This window comes from Oncorhynchus mykiss, unplaced genomic scaffold (genome assembly GCF_013265735.2).
Source record: "Oncorhynchus mykiss isolate Arlee unplaced genomic scaffold, USDA_OmykA_1.1 un_scaffold_130, whole genome shotgun sequence".
Classification (NCBI taxonomy): domain Eukaryota; kingdom Metazoa; phylum Chordata; class Actinopteri; order Salmoniformes; family Salmonidae; genus Oncorhynchus; species Oncorhynchus mykiss.
Genome location: NW_023493663.1, coordinates 1,121,013 through 1,146,616, shown reverse-complemented (window position 1 = coordinate 1,146,616; position 25,604 = coordinate 1,121,013). Strand labels below are relative to the sequence as shown.

General features: G+C 45.1%; 3 protein-coding genes across 3 annotated transcripts in view; 2 read left to right on the top strand and 1 right to left on the bottom strand.

Annotated features, from left to right (window-relative positions):
* Positions 1-6,362, bottom strand: part of LOC110512931 (cleavage and polyadenylation specificity factor subunit 4) — a 31,751-nt gene extending 25,389 nt beyond the window's left edge. Inside the window, exons 1-4 of the mRNA XM_036972280.1 lie at positions 6,032-6,362; positions 5,860-5,988; positions 5,638-5,688; positions 2,279-2,431 (exon numbers count right to left, since the gene is read on the bottom strand). Coding sequence (XP_036828175.1) covers positions 2,279-2,431; positions 5,638-5,688; positions 5,860-5,962 — 307 coding nt within the window. The 5' untranslated portion in view covers positions 5,963-5,988; positions 6,032-6,362. The remainder of the gene's footprint in view (positions 1-2,278; positions 2,432-5,637; positions 5,689-5,859; positions 5,989-6,031) is intronic.
* Positions 6,363-9,091: 2,729 nt separating this feature from the next.
* Positions 9,092-17,135, top strand: LOC110512933 (protein BUD31 homolog). Its single transcript, XM_036972290.1, has 4 exons — positions 9,092-9,328; positions 11,335-11,457; positions 14,374-14,540; positions 16,445-17,135. Exons 1-4 carry the CDS (start codon positions 9,235-9,237, stop codon positions 16,493-16,495), a joined length of 435 nt encoding a protein of 144 aa, XP_036828185.1. The 5' UTR covers positions 9,092-9,234; the 3' UTR covers positions 16,496-17,135.
* Positions 17,136-19,574: 2,439 nt separating this feature from the next.
* Positions 19,575-25,604, top strand: part of LOC110514494 (serine hydroxymethyltransferase, cytosolic-like) — a 95,651-nt gene continuing 89,621 nt past the window's right edge. Inside the window, exon 1 of the mRNA XM_036972298.1 lies at positions 19,575-19,689. The gene's annotated coding sequence lies outside the window, so the exon portion shown is untranslated. The remainder of the gene's footprint in view (positions 19,690-25,604) is intronic.

Below are 25,604 nucleotides of genomic sequence, written 5' to 3'. Positions count from 1 at the left end.
CTCTCTTGTTGTGATGTGTGTTGTTGTCTGAGGTCTCTCTTTATGTAGTGTTGTCTCTCTTGTTGTGATGTGTGTTGTTGTCTGAGGTCTCTCTTTATGTAGTGTTGTCTCTCTTGTTGTGATGTGTGTTGTTGTCTGAGGTCTCTTTATGTAGTGTTGTGGTGTCTCTTGTTGTGATGTGTGCTGTTGTCTTAGGTCTCTCTTTATGTAGTGTTGTCTCTTGTTGTGATGTGTGTTGTTGTCTGAGGTCTCTTTATGTAGTGTTGTCTCTCTTGTTGTGATGTGTGTTGTTGTCTGAGGTCTCTTTATGTAGTGTTGTCTCTCTCGTTGTGATGTGTGTTGTTGTCTGAGGTCTCTTTATGTAGTGGTGTCTCTCTTGTTGTGATGTGTGTTGTTGTCTGAGGTCTCTCTTTATGTAGTGTTGTCTCTCTTGTTGTGATGTGTGTTGTTGTCTGAGGTCTCTCTTTATGTAGTGTTGTCTCCCTTGTTGTGATGTGTGTTGTTGTCTGAGGTCTCTTTATGTAGTGTTGTGTTGTCTCTCTTGTTGTGATGTGTGTTGTTGTCTGAGGTCTCTCTTTATGTAGTGTTGTCTCTCTTGTTGTGATGTGTGTTGTTGTCTGAGGTCTCTCTTTATGTAGTGTTGTCTCTCTTGTTGTGATGTGTGTTGTTGTCTGAGGTCTCTCTTTATGTAGTGGTGTCTCTCTTGTTGTGATGTGTGTTGTTGTCTGAGGTCTCTCTTTATGTAGTGTTGTCTCTCTTGTTGTGATGTGTGTTGTTGTCTGAGGTCTCTTTATGTAGTGTTGTGTTGTCTCTCTTGTTGTGATGTGTGTTGTTGTCTGAGGTCTCTTTATGTAGTGTTGTCTCTCTCGTTGTGATGTGTGTTGTTGTCTGAGGTCTCTTTATGTAGTGTTGTCTCTCTTGTTGTGATGTGTGTTGTTGTCTGAGGTCTCTTTATGTAGTGTTGTCTCTCTTGTTGTGATGTGTGTTGTTGTCTGAGGTCTCTCTTTATGTAGTGTTGTCTCTTGTTGTGATGTGTGTTGTTGTCTGAGGTCTCTTTATGTAGTGTTGTCTCTCTTGTTGTGATGTGTGTTGTTGTCTGAGGTCTCTCTTTATGTAGTGTTGTCTCCCTTGTTGTGATGTGTGTTGTTGTCTGAGGTCTCTTTATGTAGTGTTGTGTTGTCTCTCTTGTTGTGATGTGTGTTGTTGTCTGAGGTCTCTCTTTATGTAGTGTTGTCTCTCTTGTTGTGATGTGTGTTGTTGTCTGAGGTCTCTCTTTATGTAGTGTTGTCTCTCTTGTTGTGATGTGTGTTGTTGTCTGAGGTCTCTCTTTATGTAGTGTTGTCTCTCTTGTTGTGATGTGTGTTGTTGTCTGAGGTCTCTCTTTATGTAGTGGTGTCTCTCTTGTTGTGATGTGTGTTGTTGTCTGAGGTCTCTCTTTATGTAGTGTTGTCTCTCTTGTTGTGGTGTGTGTTGTTGTCTGAGGTCTCTTTATGTAGTGTTGTGTTGTCTCTCTTGTTGTGATGTGTGTTGTTGTCTGAGGTCTCTTTATGTAGTGTTGTCTCTTGTTGTGATGTGTGTTGTTGTCTGAGGTCTCTTTATGTAGTGTTGTCTCTCTTGTTGTGATGTGTGTTGTTGTCTGATGTCTCTTTATGTAGTGTTGTCTCTCTTGTTGTGATGTGTGTTGTTGTCTGAGGTCTCTTTATGTAGTGTTGTGTCTCTTGTTGTGATGTGTGTTGTTGTCTGAGGTCTCTCTTTATGTAGTGTTGTCTCTTGTTGTGATGTGTGTTGTTGTCTGAGGTCTCTTTATGTAGTGTTGTCTCTCTTGTTGTGATGTGTGTTGTTGTCTGAGGTCTCTCTTTATGTAGTGTTGTCTCTCTTGTTGTGATGTGTGTTGTTGTCTGAGGTCTCTTTATGTAGTGTTGTCTCTCTTGTTGTGATGTGTGTTGTTGTCTGAGGTCTCTTTATGTAGTGTTGTCTCTCTTTATGTAGTGTTGTCTCTCTTGTTGTGATGTGTGTTGTTGTCTGAGGTCTCTCTTTATGTAGTGTTGTCTCTCTTGTTGTGATGTGTGTTGTTGTCTGAGGTCTCTTTATGTAGTGTTGTGGTGTCTCTTGTTGTGATGTGTGTTGGTGTCTCTCTTGTCTCTGTTGTTTTGTCCTATAATTGATTTGTATGTTTAATCCCAGGCCCCGTTCCCGCAGGAGGCCGTCATTGTAAAATAAGAATTTGTTCTTAACGGCCTGGTTCAATAAAAGGTGAAATAAACCCCCAGCGACATACCGAACTTGGAGTAGAAGTAACACTCGGGCATCTTGGTCATGTCGTACTCGTGTAGGAACTCACACTGGTCTCCCTTCTTACAGAGTCCTCTGAGCCAGTGTTTACACACCACCGTCTTCTCCCCACTGATGTGCCGGAACGGACACATCCCACCTGCAGCAACACACACACTGGGTCAGTTCCTATCCACACACACTGGGTCAGTTCCTATCCACACACACTGGGTCAGTTCCTATCCACACACACTGGGTCAGTTCCTATCCACACACACACACACAGGGTCAGTTCCTATCCACACACACACACTGGGTCAGTTCCTATCCACACACACACACTGGGTCAGTTTCTATCCACACACACACTGGTCAGTCCCTATCCACACACACACTTGGTCAGTCCCTACACACACACACACTGGGTCAGTTCCTATCCACACACACACTGGGTCAGTTTCTATCCACACACACACTGGGTCAGTTCCTATCCACACACACACACTGGGTCAGTCCCTATCCACACACACACACTGGGTCAGTTCCTATCTACACACACTGGGTCAGTTCCTATCCACACACACTGGGTCAGTTCCTATCCACACACACTGGGTCAGTCCTTATCCACACACACACACTGGGTCAGTCCCTATCCACACACACACACACTGAGTCAGTCCCTATCCACACACACTGGGTCAGTCCCTATCCACACACACTGGGTCAGTTCCTATCCACACACACTGGGTCAGTCCCTATCCACACACACTGGGTCAGTTCCTAGCAACACACACACTGGGTCAGTTCCTATCCACACACACTGGGTCAGTTCCTATCCACACACACTGGGTCAGTCCTTATCCACACACACACACTGGGTCAATGTCCCTATCCACACACACACACACACACACTGGGTCAGTCCCTATCCACACACACTGGGTCAGTTCCTATCCACACACACACACTGGGTCAGTTTCTATCCACACACACACACTGGGTCAGTCCCTATCCACACACACACACTGGGTCAGTTTCTATCCACACACACACACTGGGTCAGTCCCTATCCACACACACACTGGGTCAGTCCCTATCCACACACACACTGGGTCAGTTCCTATCCACACACACACTGGGTCAGTTCCTATCCACACACACACTGGGTCAGTTCCTATCCACACACACACTGGGTCAGTTCCTATCCACACACACACTGGGTCAGTTCCTATCCACACACACACTGGGTCAGTTCCTATCCACACACACACTGGGTCAGTTCCTATCCACACACACACTGGGTCAGTCCTTATCCACACACACACACTGGGTCAGTCCCTATCCACACACACACTGGGTCAGTTCCTATCCACACACACTGGGTCAGTTCCTATCCACACACACACACTGGGTCAGTTCCTATCCACACACACACACTGGGTCAGTTCCTATCCACACACACTGGGTCAGTCCTTATCCACACACACACACTGGGTCAGTCCCTATCCACACACACTGGGTCAGTCTTTATCCACACACACACACTGGGTCAGTCCCTATCCACACACACACACTGGGTCAGTCCCTATCCACACACACTGGGTCAGTTCCTATCAACACACACACTGGGTCAGTTCCTATCCACACACACACACTGGGTCAGTTCCTATCCACACACACACACTGGGTCAGTTCCTATCCACACACACTGGGTCAGTCCTTATCCACACACACACACTGGGTCAGTCCCTATCCACACACACACACTGGGTCAGTCCCTATCCACACACACACACTGGGTCAGTCCCTATCCACACACACACACTGGGTCAGTCCCTATCCACACACACTGGGTCAGTTCCTATCAACACACACACTGGGTCAGTTCCTATCCACACACACTGGGTCAGTTCCTATCCACACACACACTGGGTCAGTTCCTATCCACACAAACTGGGTCAGTCCTTATCCACACACACACACTGGGTCAGTCCCTATCCACACACACACACTGGGTCAGTCCCTATCCACACACACACACTGGGTCAGCCCCTATCCACACACACACACTAGGTCAGTCCCTATCCACACACACACTGGGTCAGTCCCTATCCACACACACACTGGGTCAGTCCCTATCCACACACACACTGGGTCAGTCCCTATCCACACACACACTGGGTCAGTCCCTATCCACACACACACTGGGTCAGTCCCTATCCACACACACACTGGGTCAGTTCCTATCCACACACACTGGGTCAGTTCCTATCCACACACACACTGGGTCAGTCCCTATCCACACACACACTGGGTCAGTCCCTATCCACACACACACTGGGTCAGTTCCTATCCACACACACACACTGGGTCAGTTCCTATCCACACACACACACTGGGTCAGTTCCTATCCACACACACACACTGGGTCAGTTCCTATCCACACACACACTGGGTCAGTTCCTATCCACACACACACTGGGTCAGTTCCTATCCACACACACACACTGGGTCAGTTCCTATCTACACACACTGGGTCAGTTCCTATCCACACACACTGGGTCAGTTCCTATCCACACACACACTGTGTCAGTTCCCATCCACACACACACACTGGGTCAGTTCCTATCCACACACACACACTGGGTCAGTTCCTATCTACACACACTGGGTCAGTTCCTATCCACACACACTGGGTCAGTTCCTATCCACACACACAATGTGTCAGTTCCCATCCACACACAAACACTGGGTCAGTTCCCATCCACACACAAACACTGGGTCAGTTCCTATCCACACACACACACTGGGTCAGTTCCTATCCACACACAAACACTGGGTCAGTTCCTATCCACACACAAACACTGGGTCAGTTCCTATCCACACACACACACTGGGTCAGTTCCTATCCACACACACACACTGGGTCAGTTCCTATCCACACACACACACTGGGTCAGTTCCTATCCACACACACTGGGTCAGTTCCTATCCACACACACTGGGTCAGTTCCTATCCACACACACTGGGTCAGTTCCTATCCACACACACTGGGTCAGTTCCTATCCACACACTCTGGGTCAGTTCCTATCCACACACACTGGGTCAGTTCCTATCCACACACACACACTGGGTCAGTTCCTATCCACACACACACACTGGGTCAGTTCCTATCCACACACACTGGGTCAGTTCCTATCCACACACACACACAGGGTCAGTTCCTATCCATACACACACTAGTCAATTCATTAAATACATGTACAGATCAATTTATACACACATCTTCCAGCAGACACACACACACTTGTAGAGGAGGCTGTAGTAGTCACATAGAGAGAACTCATCACCGATAATACTCTCACCTTTGAGACAGGCTGCTCTCATGAAGAACTCACACACAGCAGCCCCGGACTCTGCACAGACACAGGAAGTTACAATACAAAACCATACATAATCCTCAAACTCTGCAAAAACACCTAACAATAAAACCAGTTAAGAAGTTAGCTAGCTAGCCAAGTTAGCTTAGCTACCATGCTAAAACTACAACAGTACCTAGCTAACGTTAGTAAGTAGCGACTACTTACTGTCCATCCCGGGGAAAGGGAGAGGCTGAGCCCCCAGCTGCTGCTCCACAGCTATCTCTAGATCAAACTTGATGTGGTCCACGGTGGCTAACAGGTCCTGCATGATGGCAGGTCTCACTACGCTCCGACCAGACAGAAACAAGCTAGCTTAGCAGTCTAACCCCGCTCCGACCAGACAGAAACAAGCTAGCTTAGCCTAGCCTAGCAGTCTAACCCCGCTCCGACCAGACAGAAACAAGCTAGTTTAGCCTAGCCTAGCTTAGCTGTCTAACGGCAGTTAGCAATCAGCTAATCTGTGAAATCTCGCTTTTAGTAGCTGATATATCAACCATAAAAAGGCGTGGGAGCTAGATTGCTTTGTCTAGCTAATTGTATATAGTTTTAATATGTAGCAATCAACAGTGGGAAAAGTTAGATTAACTAAGACAAGTCCCGTTTGTCTTGTTGATCTGCCATCTTGTTTCTCCTGCCTCCAGAAGGCGGGCAGGTTGAACTCTAACCTTTGACCTGGAGGGGGGTTAAAAGGCCGACTAATCGATCTCTGAGAGAGTCTGGATGTGAACTTGCCAGAAGATGCCGACCCTATAATTACGCTTGTTTACACAGAACTGCACTGGGGTCAGACTGCAACCATGGTTACATTAAGATCCCCATTGAGCTAGTGTGAGATATGGGCTGGAAAAGGGTAACGCAATGGGATAAGCCACCATACTCCAAATGCAGTTAACCCACTGTTCCTAGGCCATCATTGAAAATAAGAATTTGTTCTTAACTGACTTGCCTAGTTAAATAAAGGTTAAATAAAGGTAAAAAACACAAAAAAAATTCACACTACTTGTTTTCTAGGAAAACTGCCATTTTTATCCTCATGCGGTAGCCACCGCAGCCATTTTGAAATGCGTCAGCCAATCAGCTCTTTTGTTGTTCAACACAAACATGTAATTTCATGATGGCTGCTGTGAATACTGCGAGTTAGCATGAGGACGAAAAGGGACGTTTTTTTCTGAGGGGGGGGGGAAATAAGCGGTATTTCAATCTTCTCGGTGGAGCAGTGAGGATGAAGGTAACATTTGGAGTGCAGTGGCATATCCCATCCCTGTATCGAGGTTCGTTTTTCAACCCGTATCTCACGCTGGCGCCACGTAAAATATCAATAACAATAAGGTTTTTAATGTTATTTTACTATTTGACCCACAAGCCAGCCAGTCCTTCATCACTCAGGAGAAAAGGAAAACTCAACATACTGGTAGAATCTGGTATCAGGATAAATATAACAATGACTCACCGATTGTGATTACTATGTATTTTTTATTAGCTAAGTAATAAATGGCAAATGCAACTTTCGTATATACGGGCTCACTGTCCCACCACGCAGGGCAGAACTGGGAACTGACTGGATGTATGTAAACAGTGTTCTTATACTGTGATGGACATTGTCCCAACCCGTCTGTTGGCCTATCACAGTAGAGGCACATGGTTTAGACTTGCCCAGCCTATCGCAGGCGCTCAGACGGGTCCCCGCCTCTTGGCTCTTCTTGGAGTCCTCCCTCCGTCGATGTATAGATCCTTACTGTTCTGGTATCACCCCCTAGTTATAACAGTTGCTCAGTTCCTGCTATTGCGTTGTTCAGTATTTTTCCATCTCAGTTAAACCTCGTGATGACCACCCCTCCCTATACCTGATTGACCACAACTTTGGAAGATACAGCAAGTCACACCATGTGCTCAATATTGTTACATACAAACACAAGGACAAAGCATCTACCTACTCTCTCGGGTATGGACCCCCCCCCCCCCCCCTCCCCCCCAACTTCTCTCTGTCTTCTACACTGAAATCCTCCTCTCTAACTCCTCTCTGTCTTCTACACTGAAATCCTCCTCTCTAACTCCTCTCTGTCTTCTACACTGAAATCCTCCTCTCTGTCTTCTACACTGAAATCCTCCTCTCTATCTCCTGTCTGTCTTCTACACTGAAATCCTCCTCTCTAACTCCTCTCTGTCTTCTACACTGAAATCCTCCTCTCTAACTCCTCTCTGTCTTCTACACTGAAATCCTCCTCTCTGTCTTCTACACTGAAATCCTCCTCTCTATCTCCTGTCTGTCTTCTACACTGAAATCCTCCTCTCTAACTCCTCTCTGTCTTCTACACTGAAATCCTCCTCTCTAACTCTCCTCTGTCTTCTACACTGAAATCCTCCTCTCTGTCTTCTACACTGAAATCCTCCTCTCTGTCTTCTACACTGAAATCCTCCTCTCTATCTCCTGTCTGTCTTCTACACTGAAATCCTCCTCTCTAAGCCTTCTCTGTCTTCTACACATTGTGGGTATATTGACTGTGACTGATGTAAAGATAAATAATGAGTAGTTATTTATGATACAGCCTTCTGTCAGAAAAATAACCAAATAAATAAATGGACCCGTCTAACCTGTTGATGGTATTATATCAGTCAAATATAATCATGATTTAACTACACAGAACAAAAATATAAAACGCAACATGCAACAATTTCAAAGATTTTACTAAGTTACAGTTCATATATGGAAATCAATGCCTTCGGCCGTAATCTATGGATTTCACATGACTGAGAATACAGATATGCATCTGTCGGTCACAGACACACATTAAAAAGAAAGGTAGGGGTGTGGATCAGAAAACCAGTCAGTATCTGGTGTGGATCAGAAAACCAGTCAGTATCTGGTGTGGATCAGAACCAGTCAGTATCTGGTGTGGATCAGAACCAGTCAGTATCTGGTGTGACCACAATTTCCTTCACGCTGCATGACACCTCCTTTGCATACAGTTGATCAGGCTGTTGATTGGGGCCCAGGAAATGTTATCCAACTCCTCTTCAATGGCTGTGAGAAGTTGCTGGATATTGGCGGGAACTGGAACATGCTGTAGTACAAGTCGATCAAGAGCATCCGAACACTTTTTTCCCCCGAGCTCGTAGTTGTTTTGAACGCACTGAAGTCGGAGATTTCCGAGTTCCCGGTTGTTTTGAACGCACTGAAGTCGGAGATTTCCGAGTTCCCGGTTGTTTTGAACGCACTGAAGTCGGAGATTTCCGAGCTCCCGGTTGTTTTGAATGCAATGAAGTTGGAGTTTCCCGAGTTCCCAGTTGTTTTGAACGAACTGAAGTCGGAGATTTCCGAGTTCCCAGTTGTTTTGAACGCGGCAAAAGCCCCAATTGAATGAAATAGAATTGAGTGACGTACATATCGTGCGAGGATCGAGCTGAAAGACCCCTTCTACGGTGTGACGTCAATAAGAAGCGACGGTGAGCAGGCCTACGAAATCAATACACAAAAATAGGACGTGGGGGGAAATAAGGTTTTGTTGTTTTTGGTTAACTAAATCTGTTTGATTCAACGCAATGCCGAAAGTGAAGAGGAGCAGGAAACCACCTCCGGATGGCTGGGAGTTGATTGAACCGACATTGGACGAATTAGACCAAAAAATGAGAGAAGGTAATTTTAGCTAGGTAATAATGTTAGCCACCTAAGCTAGTTAAGTCCGTACGAAACGAGGCTCCGCTAACATCATGTCTCCACCATGTTGACATTTGTTTAGGATATTTAACCAGTCAACTAGTACTCATTTCGCTAGCTATGTTACCAAGCTGTTGTATGAATCTGACTTGGATCATTCCTGTTTTATGGTATGACGAGCTGTGACAGCCAGATGCCTACCGCTGTCTGCCGTTAACTTATTTACTCGTGTCTGTTTCCTTTTTCCTATTGTGTGTTCTTGTTCAGATACCCTCAAAAATCATGCCCCAAAATGTTGACTTTAGATAGGTAGCTTCTAAGTTAACTACACTGAATAAAAATATAAACGCAACATGCAACACATTTAAAAAATGTTACTGAGTTCATATATAATGAAATCCTTAAACTGAAATAAATTATTTAGGCCCTAATCTGTGGATTTCACATGACAGGGGATACAGATATGCATCTGTTGGCCAGTCAGTATCTGGTGTGACCACCGTTTGTGGCCTGTGGAATGTTGTCCCACTCCTCTTCAATGGCTGTGTGGAGTTGCTGGATATTGGCGGGAACTGGAACATGCTGTCGTACACATCGATCCAGAGCATCCCAAACATGCTCAATGGGTGACATGTCTGGTGAGTATGCAGGTCATGGAATAACTGGGCTGTTTTCAGCTTCCAGGAATTATGTACAGATCCTTGCGACATTCGTGCATTATCATGCTGAAACATCAGGTGATGGTGGCGAATCAACGGCGCAACAATGGGCCTCAGGATCTCGTCACGGGTATCTCTGTGCATTCAAATTGCCATCAATAAAATGCAATTGAGTTCGTTGTACGTAGCTTATGCCTGCCCATACCATAACCCCACAACCACCATGGGGCACTCTGTTCACAACGTTGACATCAGCAAACTGCTCGCCCCCAAAATGCCATACACGCTGTCGGCCATCTGCCCGGTACAGTTGAAACCAGGATTCATCTGTGAAGAGCATAATTCTCCAGCGTGCCAGTGGCCATCGAAGATGACCATTTGCCCACTGAAGTTGGTTACGAAGCCGAACTGCAGTCAGGTCAAGACCCTGGTGAGGGCAACGGGCACGCAGATTACAGTTTCTGACAGTTTGTGGAGAAATTCTTTAGCTGTGCAAACGTACAGTTTCATCATGTCTCCGGGTGGCTGGTCTCAGATGATCCCACATGTTAAGAAGCCGGGTGTGGAGGACCTGGGCTGGTGTGGTTTGTGGGTGTTAAGCTGGTTGGACACACTGCCAAATTCTCTAAAATGACGGAGGTGGCTTATGGTAGAGAAATGAACATTGAATTTTCTGGCAACATCTCTGGTGGACATTCCTGCAGTCAGCATGCCAATTGCACGCTCCCTCAACTTGAGACACCTGTGGCATTGTGTTGTGTGACAGAACTGCACATTTTAGAGTGGCCTTTTATTATCCCCAGCGCAAGGTGCACCTGTGTAATGATCATGCTGTTTTAATCAGCTTCTTGATATGCCACACCTGTCAGGTGGATGGATTATCTTGGCAAAGGAGAAATGCTCACTAACAGGGAGGTAAACAAAATTGTGCACAATTTGAAAGAGATTAGTTTTAAAAAAAAATTTAATGGAACATTTCTGGGATTTAAAAAAAAAATTCAGGTCATGAAACAGGGGACTTTACATGTTGCGTTTTATATTGTTGTTCAGTATAGTTAATTTAGCAACCAACCAGCCAGCTAGTAGCTACTTAGCTAGCTACAATATAAAGGTGATGTATGAATGTGAATCTTGGATAACGGTTATCTTGGATAATGTGAATCTTGGATAATGTGAATCTTGGATAATGTGAATCTTGGATAACGGTTATCTTGGATAACGTGAATCTTGGATAACGGTTATCTTGGATAATGTGAATCTTGGATAATTCCTGTATTGTATTGTATTGTATTGTATTGATGACGAGCTGTGATTGTCTCCTTCCAGCCGAGACGGAGCCTCACGAGGGAAAGCGGAAGGTTGAGTCCCTGTGGCCGATATTCAGACTGCATCATCAGAGGAGCAGATATATCTTCGACTTGTTCTACAAGAGGAAGGCCATCAGCAGAGGTAGATATTACTGTTATATAAGAGGAAGGCCGTCAGCAGAGGTAGATGTTATATAAGAGGAAGGCCGTCAGCAGAGGTAGATGTTATATAAGAGGAAGGCCGTCAGCAGAGGTAGATGTTATATTAGAGGAAGGCCTTCAGCAGAGGTAGACATTACAATTATATAAGAGGAAGGCCGTCAGCAGAGGTAAATATTACTGTTATATAAGAGGAAGGCCGTCAGCAGAGGTAATGTTATTTAAGAGGAAGGCCATCAGCAGAGGTAGATATTACTGTTATATTAGAGGAAGGCCGTCAGCAGAGGTAGATGTTATATAAGAGGAAGGCCATCAGCAGAGGTAGATGTTACTGTTATATAAGAGGAAGGCCGTCAGCAGAGGTAGATGTTACTGTTATATAAGAGGAAGGCCGTCAGCAGAGGTAGATGTTATATAAGAGGAAGGCCTTCAGCAGAGGTAGATGTTATATAAGAGGAAGGCCATCAGCAGAGGTAGATGTTACTGTTGTATTAGAGGAAGGCCGTCAGCAGAGGTAGATGTTATATAAGAGGAAGGCCATCAGCAGAGGTAGATGTTACTGTTATATAAGAGGAAGGCCGTCAGCAGAGGTAGATGTTACTGTTATATAAGAGGAAGGCCGTCAGCAGAGGTAGATGTTATATAAGAGGAAGGCCTTCAGCAGAGGTAGATGTTATATAAGAAGAAGGCCGTCAGCAGAGGTAGATGTTATATAAGAGGAAGGCCTTCAGCAGAGGTAGATGTTATATTAGAGGAAGGCCGTCAGCAGAGGTAGATGTTATATAAGAGGAAGGCCGTCAGCAGAGGTAGATGTTATATAAGAGGAAGGCCATCAGCAGAGGTAGATGTTATATTAGAGGAAGGCCGTCAGCAGAGGTAGATGTTATATTAGAGGAAGGCCGTCAGCAGAGGTAGATGTTATATAAGAGGAAGGCCGTCAGCAGAGGTAGATGTTATATAAGAGGAAGGCCGTCAGCAGAGGTAGATGTTATATAAGAGGAAGGCCGTCAGCAGAGGTAGATGTTATATAAGAGGAAGGCCTTCAGCAGAGGTAGATGTTACTGTTATATAAGAGGAAGGCCGTCAGCAGAGGTAGATGTTACTGTTATATAAGAGGAAGGCCTTCAGCAGAGGTAGATGTTATATAAGAGGAAGGCCGTCAGCAGAGGTAGATGTTATATAAGAGGAAGGCCGTCAGCAGAGGTAGATGTTATATTAGAGGAAGGCCGTCAGCAGAGGTAGATGTTATATAAGAGGAAGGCCGTCAGCAGAGGTAGATGTTATATAAGAGGAAGGCCGTCAGCAGAGGTAGATGTTATATAAGAGGAAGGCCGTCAGCAGAGGTAGATGTTATATAAGAGGAAGGCCGTCAGCAGAGGTAGATGTTATATAAGAGGAAGGCCGTCAGCAGAGGTAGATGTTATATAAGAGGAAGGCCGTCAGCAGAGGTAGATGTTATATAAGAGGAAGGCCGTCAGCAGAGGTAGATGTTATATAAGAGGAAGGCCGTCAGCAGAGGTAGATGTTACTGTTATATAAGAGGAAGGCCGTCAGCAGAGGTAGATGTTATATAAGAGGAAGGCCATCAGCAGAGGTAGATGTTATATAAGAGGAAGGCCTTCAGCAGAGGTAGATGTTATATAAGAGGAAGGCCATCAGCAGAGGTAGATGTTACTGTTATATAAGAGGAAGGCCGTCAGCAGAGGTAGATGTTATATTAGAGGAAGGCCGTCAGCAGAGGTAGATATTACTGTTATATAAGAGGAAGGCCATCAGCAGAGGTAGATGTTATATAAGAGGAAGGCCATCAGCAGAGGTAGATGTTATATAAGAGGAAGGCCGTCAGCAGAGGTAGATGTTATATAAGAGGAAGGCCGTCAGCAGAGGTAGATGTTATATAAGAGGAAGGCCGTCAGCAGAGCTCCTGTAGTGACCTCCAGGACAGGCTCCTGCAGGGACCTCCAGGACAGGCTCCTGCAGGGACCTCCAGGACAGGCTCCTGCAGGGACCTCCAGGACAGGCTCCTGCAGGGACCTCCAGGACAGGCTCCTGCAGTGACCTCCAGGACAGGCTCCTGTAGTGACCTCCAGGACAGGCTGCTGTAGTGACCTCCAGGACAGGCTCCTGCAGTGACCTCCAGGACAGGCTCCTGCAGTGACCTCCAGGACAGGCTGCTGCAGTGACCTCCAGGACAGGCTGCTGCAGTGACCTCCAGGACAGGCTCCTGCAGTGACCTCCAGGACAGGCTCCTGCAGTGACCTCCAGGACAGGCTCCTGCAGTGACCTCCAGGACAGGCTCCTGCAGTGACCTCCAGGACAGGCTCCTGCAGTGACCTCCAGGACAGGCTCCTGCAGTGACCTCCAGGACAGGCTCCTGCAGTGACCTCCGGGACAGGCTCCTGCAGGGACCTCCGGGACAGGCTGCTGCAGTGACCTCCGGGACAGGCTCCTGTAGTGACCTCCGGGACAGGCTGCTGTAGTGACCTCCGGGACAGGCTGCTGCAGTGACCTCCGGGACAGGCTCCTGCAGTGACCTCCGGGACAGGCTCCTGCAGTGACCTCCAGGACAGGCTCCTGCAGTGACCTCCAGGACAGGCTGCTGCAGTGACCTCCAGGACAGGCTCCTGTAGTGACCTCCAGGACAGGCTCCTGTAGTGACCTCCAGGACAGGCTCCTGTAGTGACCTCCAGGACAGGGTTAATGTTAAACTGGCTTATTTTTTGGGTTGGGTTTTTAGGTATAATGCTCTTTGTGTGTGTGTGTGTGTGTGTGTGTGTGTGTCTCTGTCTCTGTCTCTGTGTGTGTCTCTGTCTCTGTGTGTGTCTCTGTCTCTGTGTGTGTCTGTGTGTCTCTGTGTGTGTCTCCGTCTGTGTCTCTGTGTCTGTCTGTGTGTGTGTAGAGCTGTATGACTACTGTATTAAGGAGAGTTATGCTGATAAGAACCTGATCGCTAAGTGGAAGAAGCAGGGATACGAGAACCTGTGCTGCCTTCGCTGCATCCAGACACGAGACACCAACTTTGGAACCAACTGCATCTGTAGAGTTCCCAAGAGCAAACTGGAGGTGGTGAGTACAACTACACAATACTATAGTACTACTACACTACTATACCATATCAATACACTGTACATCTGTAGAGTTCCCAAGAGCAAACTAGAGGTGGTGAGTACTATAGTACTACTACACTACTATACCATATCAATACACTACATCTGTAGAGTTCCCAAGAGCAAACAGGAGGTGGTGAGTACTATAGTACTACTACACTACTACACAATACTATAGTACTACTACACTACTATACCATATCAATACACTACATCTGTAGAGTCCCCAAGAGCAAACAGGAGGTGGTGAGTACTATAGTACTACTACACAATACTATAGTACTACTACACTACTATACCATATCAATACACTGTACATCTGTAGAGTTCCCAAGAGCAAACTACTACACAATACTACTACACTATAATACTACTACACTATAATACTACTGAGGTGGTGAGTACTATAGTACTACTACACTACTACACAATATTATAGTACTACACAATACTATAGTACTACTACACTACTATACCATATAAATACACTACATCTATAGAGTTCCCAAGAGCAAACAGGAGGTGGTGAGTACTGCAACACAATACTATAGTACTACTACACTATAATACTACTGCAACACAATACTACTACACAATAATACTACTGCAACACAATACTCTAGTACTACTACACAATACTATAGTACTACTACACAATACTATAGTACTACTACACTACTATACCATATCAATACACTGTACATCTGTATAGTTCCCAAGAGCAAACTGGAGGTTGTGAGTACTGCAACACAATACTATAGTACTACTACACTATAATACTACTGCAACACAATACTACTACACAATAATACTACTGCAACACAATACTATAGTACTACTACTATACCATATCAATACACTGTACATCAAGAGCAAACTGCTACACAATACTACTACACTGTAGTACTACTACACTATAATACTACTACACCATAATAATACTGCACTATAATACTACTGCACTATAATACTACTGCACTATAATACTACTGCACTATAATACTACTACACTACAATAATACTACACTCGAATACTACTACATTATAATACTACTATACTATATTACTACTACACTATAATACTATAGTAATACTACACTCTAATACTACTACATTATAATACTACTATATTACTACTACACTATAATACTATAATACTACACTCTAATACTACTACATTATAATACTACTATACTATAATACTACTACACTATATTACTACAACACGTTACTATACCTTATCGGTACACTGTCATTTTATATCTCACACACACCTGAGGTGTATTCATTAGTGCACACCGTAGCAAAACATTTTGCAACGAAAACGATGGTTCCTTATTGGACAAATTCATGTTTGTTCCTCCCTATTTCAGTTGCTAGTGGGTTAACCCCTCTCTCTGTCTCTCTCTCTCTCTGTCTCGTTCTCTCTGTCTCTGTCTGTCTTTCTCTGTCTCCTCTGTCGCTGTCTCTTTCTGTCACTCTCTCTCTCTCTCTCTCTCTCTGTCTGTCTGTCTTTCTCTGTCTGTCTGTCTTTCTCTGTCTGTCTGTCTTTCTCTGTCTGTCTGTCTTTCTCTGTCTCCTCTGTCGCTCTCTCTGTCTGTCTCTCTGTCTGTCTCTCTGTGTCTGTCGCTCTGTGTCTGTCTCTCTGTGTCTGTCTCGCTCTGTGTCTGTCTCGCTCTGTGTCTGTCTCGCTCTGTGTCTGTCTCTCTCTGTGTCTGTCTCTCTCTGTGTCTGTCTCTCTCTGTGTCTGTCTCTCTCTGTGTCTGTCTCTCTCTGTGTCTGTCTCTCTCTGTGTCTGTCTCTCTCTGTGTCTGTCTGTCTGTCTCTCTCTTTCTGTCTGTCTCTGTCTCTCTCTCTCTACAGGGGAGGATTATAGAGTGCACCCACTGTGGCTGCCGAGGCTGCTCCGGCTGAATCGTCAGGATCATCGCCTGGCTGTTCTACTCTGGCTCGTCTAGTCAGGTCTGGATCGCCTGGCTGTTTTGCTGTGGGGATCGTCTAGCCTGGCCTGGCTGTTCTGTTCTGGATCGTCAGTTATTTTCTACGGGACATCAGGGCTCATCTACTCCACCTGTGTGCTTCATTACCCTGGAGTGTCTAATCTCAAATACACCCCTACTCTCTAGCCCCCTACTCTCTAGCCCCCTACTCTCTAGCCCCCTACTCTCTAGCCCCCTACTCTCTAGCCCCCTACTCTCTAGCCCCCTACTCTCTAGCCCACTACTCTCTAGCCCACTACTCTCTAGCCCCCTACTCTCTAGCCCACTACTCTCTAGCCCACTACTCTCTAGTCCCCTACTCCCTACTCCCCGTATAGGGGTGTCTTTGTGATTGGGCAAGGTTATTGTTACCATTCCAGCTGTTTAGTACACACGGTGGTCATTATTAAGTGCTATTGTACCTCATTTACAATGAAGAGGGCTGTGGGAGAGGGAAGGGTGGGATGGGAGCCATTTTTTTGCTGTTGAACATGTCATTGCTTTCAACCTGATGAATCTTGTTTTGTTTGTACCTTTTTTTATAATTTCAATTAAAACTCTCTTGTTTTAAATAATGCCGTCTGTGTGTATGTCACGGGTGGGATCTGAACCAGGGTCTGCCACGTTGGAGAAACCAAGCGTCTTGACCATGGGACCAAGAGGTCAATGTGAATTCACATGGCACGGCTGCCTCATCAGACCAAGAGGTCAATGTGAATTCACAGGGCACGGCTGCCTCATCAGACCAAGAGGTCAATGTGAATTCACATGGCACGGCTGCCTCATCAGACCAAGAGGTCAATGTGAATTCACATGGCACGGCTGCCTCATCACACCAAGAGGTCAATGTGAATTCACATGGCACGGCTGCCTCATCACACCAAGAGGTCAATGTGAATTCACATGGCACGGCTGCCTCATCAGACCATGAACCAGACACCTCTCTGCAGTCAGAGTCTGAATGAGTTCTGAGACAAACCAGACTCTCTGGTCTCTAACAACATCTCTTCTGGTCTCTAACAACATCTCTTCTAGTCTATAGTCTCTCTAACATCTCTTCTGGTCTCTAACAACATCTCTTCTAGTCTCTAACAACATCTCTTCTAGTCTATAGTCTCTCTAACATCTCTTCTAGTCTCTAATAACATCTCTTCTAGTCTCTAACAACATCTCTTCTAGTCTCTAATAACATCTCTTCTAGTCTCTAACAACATCTCTTCTAGTCTCTAACAACATCTCTTCTAGTCTCTAACAACATCTTCTGGTCTCTAACAACATATCTTCTAGTCTATAGTCTCTCTAACATCTCTTCTAGTCTCTCTAATATCTCTTCTGGTCTCTAACAACATCTCTTCTAGTCTCTAACAACATCTCTTCTAGTCTATAGTCTCTCTAACATCTCTTCTAGTCTCTAACAACATCTCTTCTAGTCTCTAACAACATCTCTTCTAGTCTCTAACAACATCTCTTCTAGTCCACCATCTGAGTGGTTATGGGTCTGAATGGTTATGGGTCTGAGTTAATAACTGCTATAGTCTACCACCATCTGAATGGTTATGGGTCTGAATTAATAACTGCTATAGTCTACCACCATCTGAATGGTTATGGGTCTGAATTAATAACTGCTATAGTCTACCACCATCTGAATGGTTATGGGTCTGAATAAATAACTGCTATAGTCTACCACCATCTGAATGGTTATGGGTCTGAATGGTTATGGTTCTGAATTAATAACTGCTATAGTCTACCACCATCTGAATGGTTATGGGTCTGAATTAATAACTGCTATAGCCTACCACCCTCTGAATGGTTATGGGTCTGAATTAATAACTGCTATAGTCTACCACCATCTGAATGGTTATGGGTCTGAATTAATAACTGCTATAGTCTACCACCATCTGAATGGTTATGGGTCTGAATTAATAACTGCTATAGTCTACCACCATCTGAATGGTTCTGGGTCTGAATTAATAACTGCTATAGTCTACCAGCATCTGAATGGTTCTGGGTCTGAATTAATAACTGCTATAGTCTACCACCATCTGAATGGTTATGGGTCTGAATTAATAACAGCTATAGTCTACCACCATCTGAATGGTTATGGGTCTGAATTAATACCTGCTATAGTCTACCACCATCTGAATGGTTATGGGTCTGAATTAATAACTGCTATAGTCTACCACCATCTGAATGGTTATGGGTCTGAATTAATAACTGCTATAGTCTACCACCATCTGAATGGTTATGGGTCTGAATTAATAACTGCTATAGCCTACCACCCTCTGAATGGTTATGGGTCTGTATTAATAACTGCTGTGGGTCTGTACCTAAGGTACTATAACTGATCCTAATTGGTCTGTTATGACTGTCTGTCTTTGACAGGGTGGGACCTAAGGTACAATAACTGATCCTAATTGGTCTCTTATGACTGTCTGTCTTTGACAGGGTGGGACCTAAGGTACTATAACTGATCCTAATTGGTCTGTTATGACTGTCTGTCTTTGACAGGGTGGGACCTAAGGTACAATAACTGATCCTAATTGGTATGTTATGACTGTCTGTCTTTGACAGGGTGGGACCTAAGGTACTATAACTGATCCTAATTGGTCTGTTATAACCGTCTGTCTTTGACAGGGTGGGACCTAAGGTACTATAACTGATCCTAATTGGTCTGTTATAACCGTCTGTCTTTGACTGGGTGGGACCTAAGATACTATAACTGATCCTATTGGTCTGTTATAACCGTCTGTCTTTGACTGGGTGGGACCTAAGGTACTATACTATCTATCATATCACTACAACAATTTAAATGCTGTTCTGAATGTACCATGTTGTATCATAATAATAATTTCATAATTCAACTATTTATAGGCACTTTAATCAATATATTTGTACAGTACGGTATTATTTCATCACTGTCTATCAGTTTCATTGGACAGTTCAGATGTTTCTGTTATGTGTTTTTATTGGCTAACAGCGAGAAAGGGGGCGTGGACATCACTTCTCTCTGTACACTGATTGGTTTATAGGTTTCGCGGACTTTGTATTCCTAGTAAACTCAATTTGCATGTTTGTCTTTCTCCAAACGTCAGATTTCCGACCGTGACAGCTGCACAGCCGAGCGACCCGGTGGGTACCCAGCTAAATAACTCTTTAGTTGTTATATTTACGCTTTTTGTACACTATTCACAAATAAAATAGCTCGATTAGCGTGCGGTTTTTGGGGTGACGTTTGACACTTTGGCTAGCTAGAAACTCATTGCTAAGTTAGCTATGATACAAAGTGTAACTTTTTCTTGAATATGTGAGTCCTATTTTTTTTAAAAATGTATTATGCATTAACTCAAAAATGTTCTATTTAGTCAAATCGGCTCGTAATATCGTAAATGTGGTGAAACAGTAAGACCGCATGTCACAAGACAGCTGAACCTGCTGGCTGACTTCAGGGTCAGTGCTATGCGGGATCCTCGGGACGGTCCTACTCTGACTGACCCGTACCTTACCCTATAGATAGACACAATGACCCGTACCTTACCCTACAGATAGACACAATGACCCGTACCTACAGATAGACACAATGACCCGAACCTTACCCTACAGATAGACACAATGACCCGTACCTCACCCTACAGATAGACACAATGACCCGTACCTCACCCTACAGATAGACACAATGACCCGTACCTCACCCTACAGATAGACACAATGACTCGTACCTCACCCTACAGATAGACACAATGACCCGTACCTTACCCTACAGATAGACACAATGACCCTAACACGGACCCTGAACCCTAACACGGACCCTTAACCCTAACACGGACCCTGAACCCTAACACGGACCCTATAACCTAACACGGACCCTATAACCTAACACGGACCCTATAACCTAACACGGACCCTGAACCCTAACACGGACCCTGAACCCTAACACGGACCCTGAACCCTAACACGGACCCTGAACCCTAACACGGACCCTGAACCCTAACACGGACCCTGAACCCTAACACGGACCCTATAACCTAACACGGACCCTATAACCTAACACGGACCCTATAACCTAACACGGACCCTATAACCTAACACGGACCCTGAACCCTAACACGGACCCTGAACCCTAACACGGACCCTGAACCCTAACACGGACCCTGAACCCTAACACGGACCCTGAACCCTAACACGGACCCTGAACCCTAACACGGACCCTGAACCCTAACACGGACCCTATAACCTAACACGGACCCTGAACCCTAACACGGACCCTTAACCCTAACACGGACCCTTAACCCTAACACGGACCCTTAACCCTAACACGGACCCTGAACCCTAACACGGACCCTGAACCCTAACACGGACCCTGAACCCTAACACGGACCCTGAACCCTAACACGGACCCTGAACCCTAACACGGACCCTGAACCCTAACACGGACCCTGAACCCTAACACGGACCCTGAACCCTAACACGGACCCTATAACCTAACACGGACCCTATAACCTAACACGGACCCTATAACCTAACACGGACCCTATAACCTAACACGGACCCTATAACCTAACACGGACCCTATAACCTAACACGGACCCTGAACCCTAACACGGACCCTGAACCCTAACACGGACCCTATAACCTAACACGGACCCTGAACCCTAACACGGACCCTATAACCTAACACGGACCCTGAACCCTAACACGGACCCTGAACCCTAACACGGACCCTGAACCCTAACACGGACCCTGAACCCTAACACGGACCCTGAACCCTAACACGGACCCTATAACCTAACACGGACCCTATAACCTAACACGGACCCTGAACCCTAACACGGACCCTGAACCCTAACACGGACCCTGAACCCTAACACGGACCCTGAACCCTAACACGGACCCTGAACCCTAACACGGACCCTGAACCCTAACACGGACCCTTAACCCTAACACGGACCCTATAACCTAACACGGACCCTATAACCTAACACGGACCCTTAACCCTAACACGGACCCTATAACCTAACACGGACCCTATAACCCTTTACAGCCCAGCCTTTCTTACAGTATGGGTCGGTCCTGTTAAATGGTGTGTCGTAACGTGTTATAATTATTTCATGAATTACAGGGATAGATTAGTTCATCGCTCTCTGCTTTCATCATCGCTCTCTGCTTTCATCATCGCTCTCTGCTGTCATCATCGCTCTCTGCTTTCATCATCGCTCTCTGCTGTCATCATCGCTCTCTGCTTTCATCATCGCTCTCTGCTGTCATCATCGCTCTCTGCTTTCATCATCGCTCTCTGCTTTCATCATCGCTCTCTGCTTTCATCATCGCTCTCTGCTTTCATCATCGCTCTCTGCTTTCATCATCGCTCTCTGCTTTCATCATCGCTCTCTGCTTTCATCATCGCTCTCTGCTTTCATCATCGCTCTCTGCTTTCATCATCGCTCTCTGCTTTCATCATCGCTCTCTGCTCAGTTTGGCAGCTGCTCATGTGGGAGTTACTGGTGTACTTCATGGTTTTACCAGATAATTTTATTCTGCAGTTTTGTTGAAGCTCATTCCGCAACACACGGCGCATCGCTGTGGTTCAACACACGACTCATGTTAACCACAAGTTCTCATCTAATGGACTCATGTTAACCACAAGTTCTCATCTAATGGACTCATGTTAACCACAAGTTCTCATCTAATGGACTCGTGTTAACCACAAGTTCTCATCTAATGGACTCATGTTAACCACAAGTTCTCATCTAATGGACTCATGTTAACCACAAGTTCTCATCAAATGGACTCATGTTAACCACAAGTTCTCATCTAATGGACTCATGTTAACCACAAGTTCTCATCTAATGGACTCATGTTAACCACAAGTTCTCATCTAATGGACTCATGTTAACCACAAGTTCTCATCTAATGGACTCATGTTAACCACAAGTTCTCATCTAATGGACTCATGTTAACCACAAGTTCTCACTGAGCTCAATTGTCATGAAACCCAAATACAGCCATGAGTTTCTCTCTTTCATACAAACGTATGAGGAGCGCCCAGAGTTTCTCCCTTTCATACAAACGTATGAGGAGCGTCCACAACGTGTTTTGTGTGTGGAAGTGCTTAGTAATGAGTCTCTGATAACGAACACATTTAATAAAATGACACGTCCTGATCAAACATCCACATCATGATGGTAAACCCAGAGAGTTATTTCAGAACAGGACAGAATGATTCAGGAAACTGGGCTTCGACTTTGGACCAGTCAGTCAACTAGCAAGACATTGTTGTCATTTTCTAACAGTTGATGATCAGCAGAAATAAGGGACTAATTAACTAACTCTCTCAGTAGATGTGACTTCCTCTTTCTAACAAATCCCCTGGTCTTGTACACAGATAATATCTAACATTCACCAAAGCAAGCTACTGGTAGTTCAACCCTTAGTAACAGAACAGATGGAATATGATCAGGCCTACTGTACATCTGACTGTAGAAATGACTGTTGAAAACTAGTCTAGGTTGGAACTGTTGCTGTTAAAATACAATAATAATTGTTATTCTGAACTGGAATAAACTGATTGAAGCAAGATGCTTTTTGAGGCAAACAGGAAGTTTGAGAGATCTCCAGGGTTATCTATCCGTGAGAGAATAGGTTTGGTTGTGGAGACCAGAGAGATCTCCAGGGTTATCTATCCCTGAGAGAATGGGTTTGTTCATCTACAACAGGAAGTGGTCTCCTGCCTGACTGAGAACCCACTCACACAGTTCTGGGTTTTTCATCTACAACAGGAAGTGGTCTCCTGACTGAGAACCCACTCACACAGTTCTGGGTTGTTCATCTACAAACAGGAAGTGGTCTCCTGACTGAGAACCCACTCACACAGTTCTGGGTTTTTCATCTACAACAGGAAGTGGTCTCCTGACTGAGAACCCACTCACACAGTTCTGGGTTGTTCATCTACAAACAGGAAGTGGTCTCCTGCCTGACTGAGAACCCACCTCACACAGTTCTGGGTTGTTCATCAGGAAGTGGTTTCCTGACTGAGTGAGAACCCACTCACACAGTTCTGGGTTGTTCATCAGGAAGTGGTTTCCTGACTGAGTGAGAACCCACTCACACAGTTCTGGGTTGTTCATCAGGAAGTGGTCTCCTGACTGAGAACCCACTCACACAGTTCTGGGTTGTTCATCTACAAACAGGAAGTGGTCTCCTGACTGAGAACCCACTCACACAGTTCTGGGTTGTTCATCTACAAACAGGAAGTGGTCTCCTGACTGACTGAGAACCCACTCACACAGTTCTGGGTTGTTCATCTACAAACAGGAAGTGGTCTCCTGCCTGACTGAGAACCCACTCACACAGTTCTGGGTTTTTCATCTACAAACAGGAAGTGGTCTCCTGACTGAGAACCCACTCACACAGTTCTGGGTTGTTCATCTACAAACAGGAAGTGGTCTCCTGCCTGACTGAGAACCCACCTCACACAGTTCTGGGTTGTTCATCTACAAACAGGAAGTGGTCTCCTGACTGACTGAGAACCCACTCACACAGTTCTGGGTTGTTCATCTACAAACAGGAAGTGGTCTCCTGCCTGACTGAGAACCCACTCACACAGTTCTGGGTTGTTCATCTACAAACAGGAAGTGGTCTCCTGCCTGACTGAGAACCCACTCACACAGTTCTGGGTTTTTCATCTACAAACAGGAAGTGGTCTCCTGCCTGACTGAGAACCCACTCACACAGTTCTGGGTTTTTCATCTACAACAGGAAGTGGTCTCCTGACTGAGAAAGCAGGAGATGTTCTGGTCCAGTTTGGCATTCCTATGTCAGTCAGGGTTCTCAACTCTGACATACTTAAACAAGTACAGGAACCGTCTCCAGGCTGAGCATCACCTCAGTGTTGTTAAAAACAGAGGCCAGAAATGAAATGTAGCGATATTTATGTACAGTTCTGGGTTGTTTGTCTACAACAGGAAGTGGTCTCCTGCCTGACTGAGTGTTTTCTGGTCTACAGATGTGTCGTGTGTTCAATCAGTGTATTCCAGGTCAGAATAAAACACATGTATTTTAACAGCAACAGTTCCAACCTAGACAGATGTGTAAGAGTGTTTTTAATGGGGAAAATAAACATGAATAGATATTTATATGTATATTTAATGTCATTGTTATTTGTTTTAGGCATAAACGGCAATGTACCGATATTTATGTATAGTTGCATATTTTACTAAGCTGGGGTCCCAGGAAAACAGAATTTCTAATTTGGATCCCAGGCTGAAAAGGTTAAAGAACCCCCTGCTTTACACGCTACAACACAGAATGGGTGACTTTATCTAGCGAGGTTAGTTAGCTGACGGTGGCTGGCCTCTTTAAATTGGACAAACAAGATAACAGAAGTCATGAGTCCAGCTGCTGTTGCATCAGACACAGAGTGGCAGTGACAGGGGTGGCACCCTATTCCCTACATAGTGCACTACTTCCACCAGAACCATACCAAATGGCACCCTATTCCCTACATAGTGCACTATTTCCACCAGGACCATACCAAATGGCACCCTATTCCCTACACACTGTTCCAGTGATAACCTGACTAAATATAGCCCTGAATACCAGATGACCTGACTAAATATAGTCCTGAATACCAGATGACCTGACTAAATATAGTCCTGAATACCAGATGACCTGACTAAATATAGCCCTGAATACCAGATGACCTGACTAAATATAGCCCTGAATACCAGATGACCTGACTAAATATAGCCCTGAATACCAGATGACCTGACTAAATATAGCCCTGAATACCAGATGACCTGACTAAATATAGCCCTGAATACCAGATGACCTGACTAAATATAGCCCTGAATACCAGATGACCTGACTAAATATAGCCCTGAATACCGGATAACCTGACTAAATATAGCCCTGAATACCAGATGACCTGACTAAATATAGTCCTGAATACCAGATGACCTGACTAAATATAGTCCTGAATACCAGATGACCTGACTAAATATAGTCCTGAATACCAGATGACCTGACTAAATATAGTCCTGAATACCAGA

Coding starts and splice junctions, on each gene's coding strand:
- LOC110512933 (XM_036972290.1), top strand. CDS start 9,235: ATGCCGAAAGTGAAGAGGAGCAGGAAACCACCTCCGGATGGCTGGGAG. Junction 9,329..11,334: donor AGACCAAAAAATGAGAGAAG/GTAATTTTAGCT, acceptor GTCTCCTTCCAG/CCGAGACGGAGCCTCACGAG. Junction 14,541..16,444: donor CCAAGAGCAAACTGGAGGTG/GTGAGTACAACT, acceptor CTCTCTCTACAG/GGGAGGATTATAGAGTGCAC.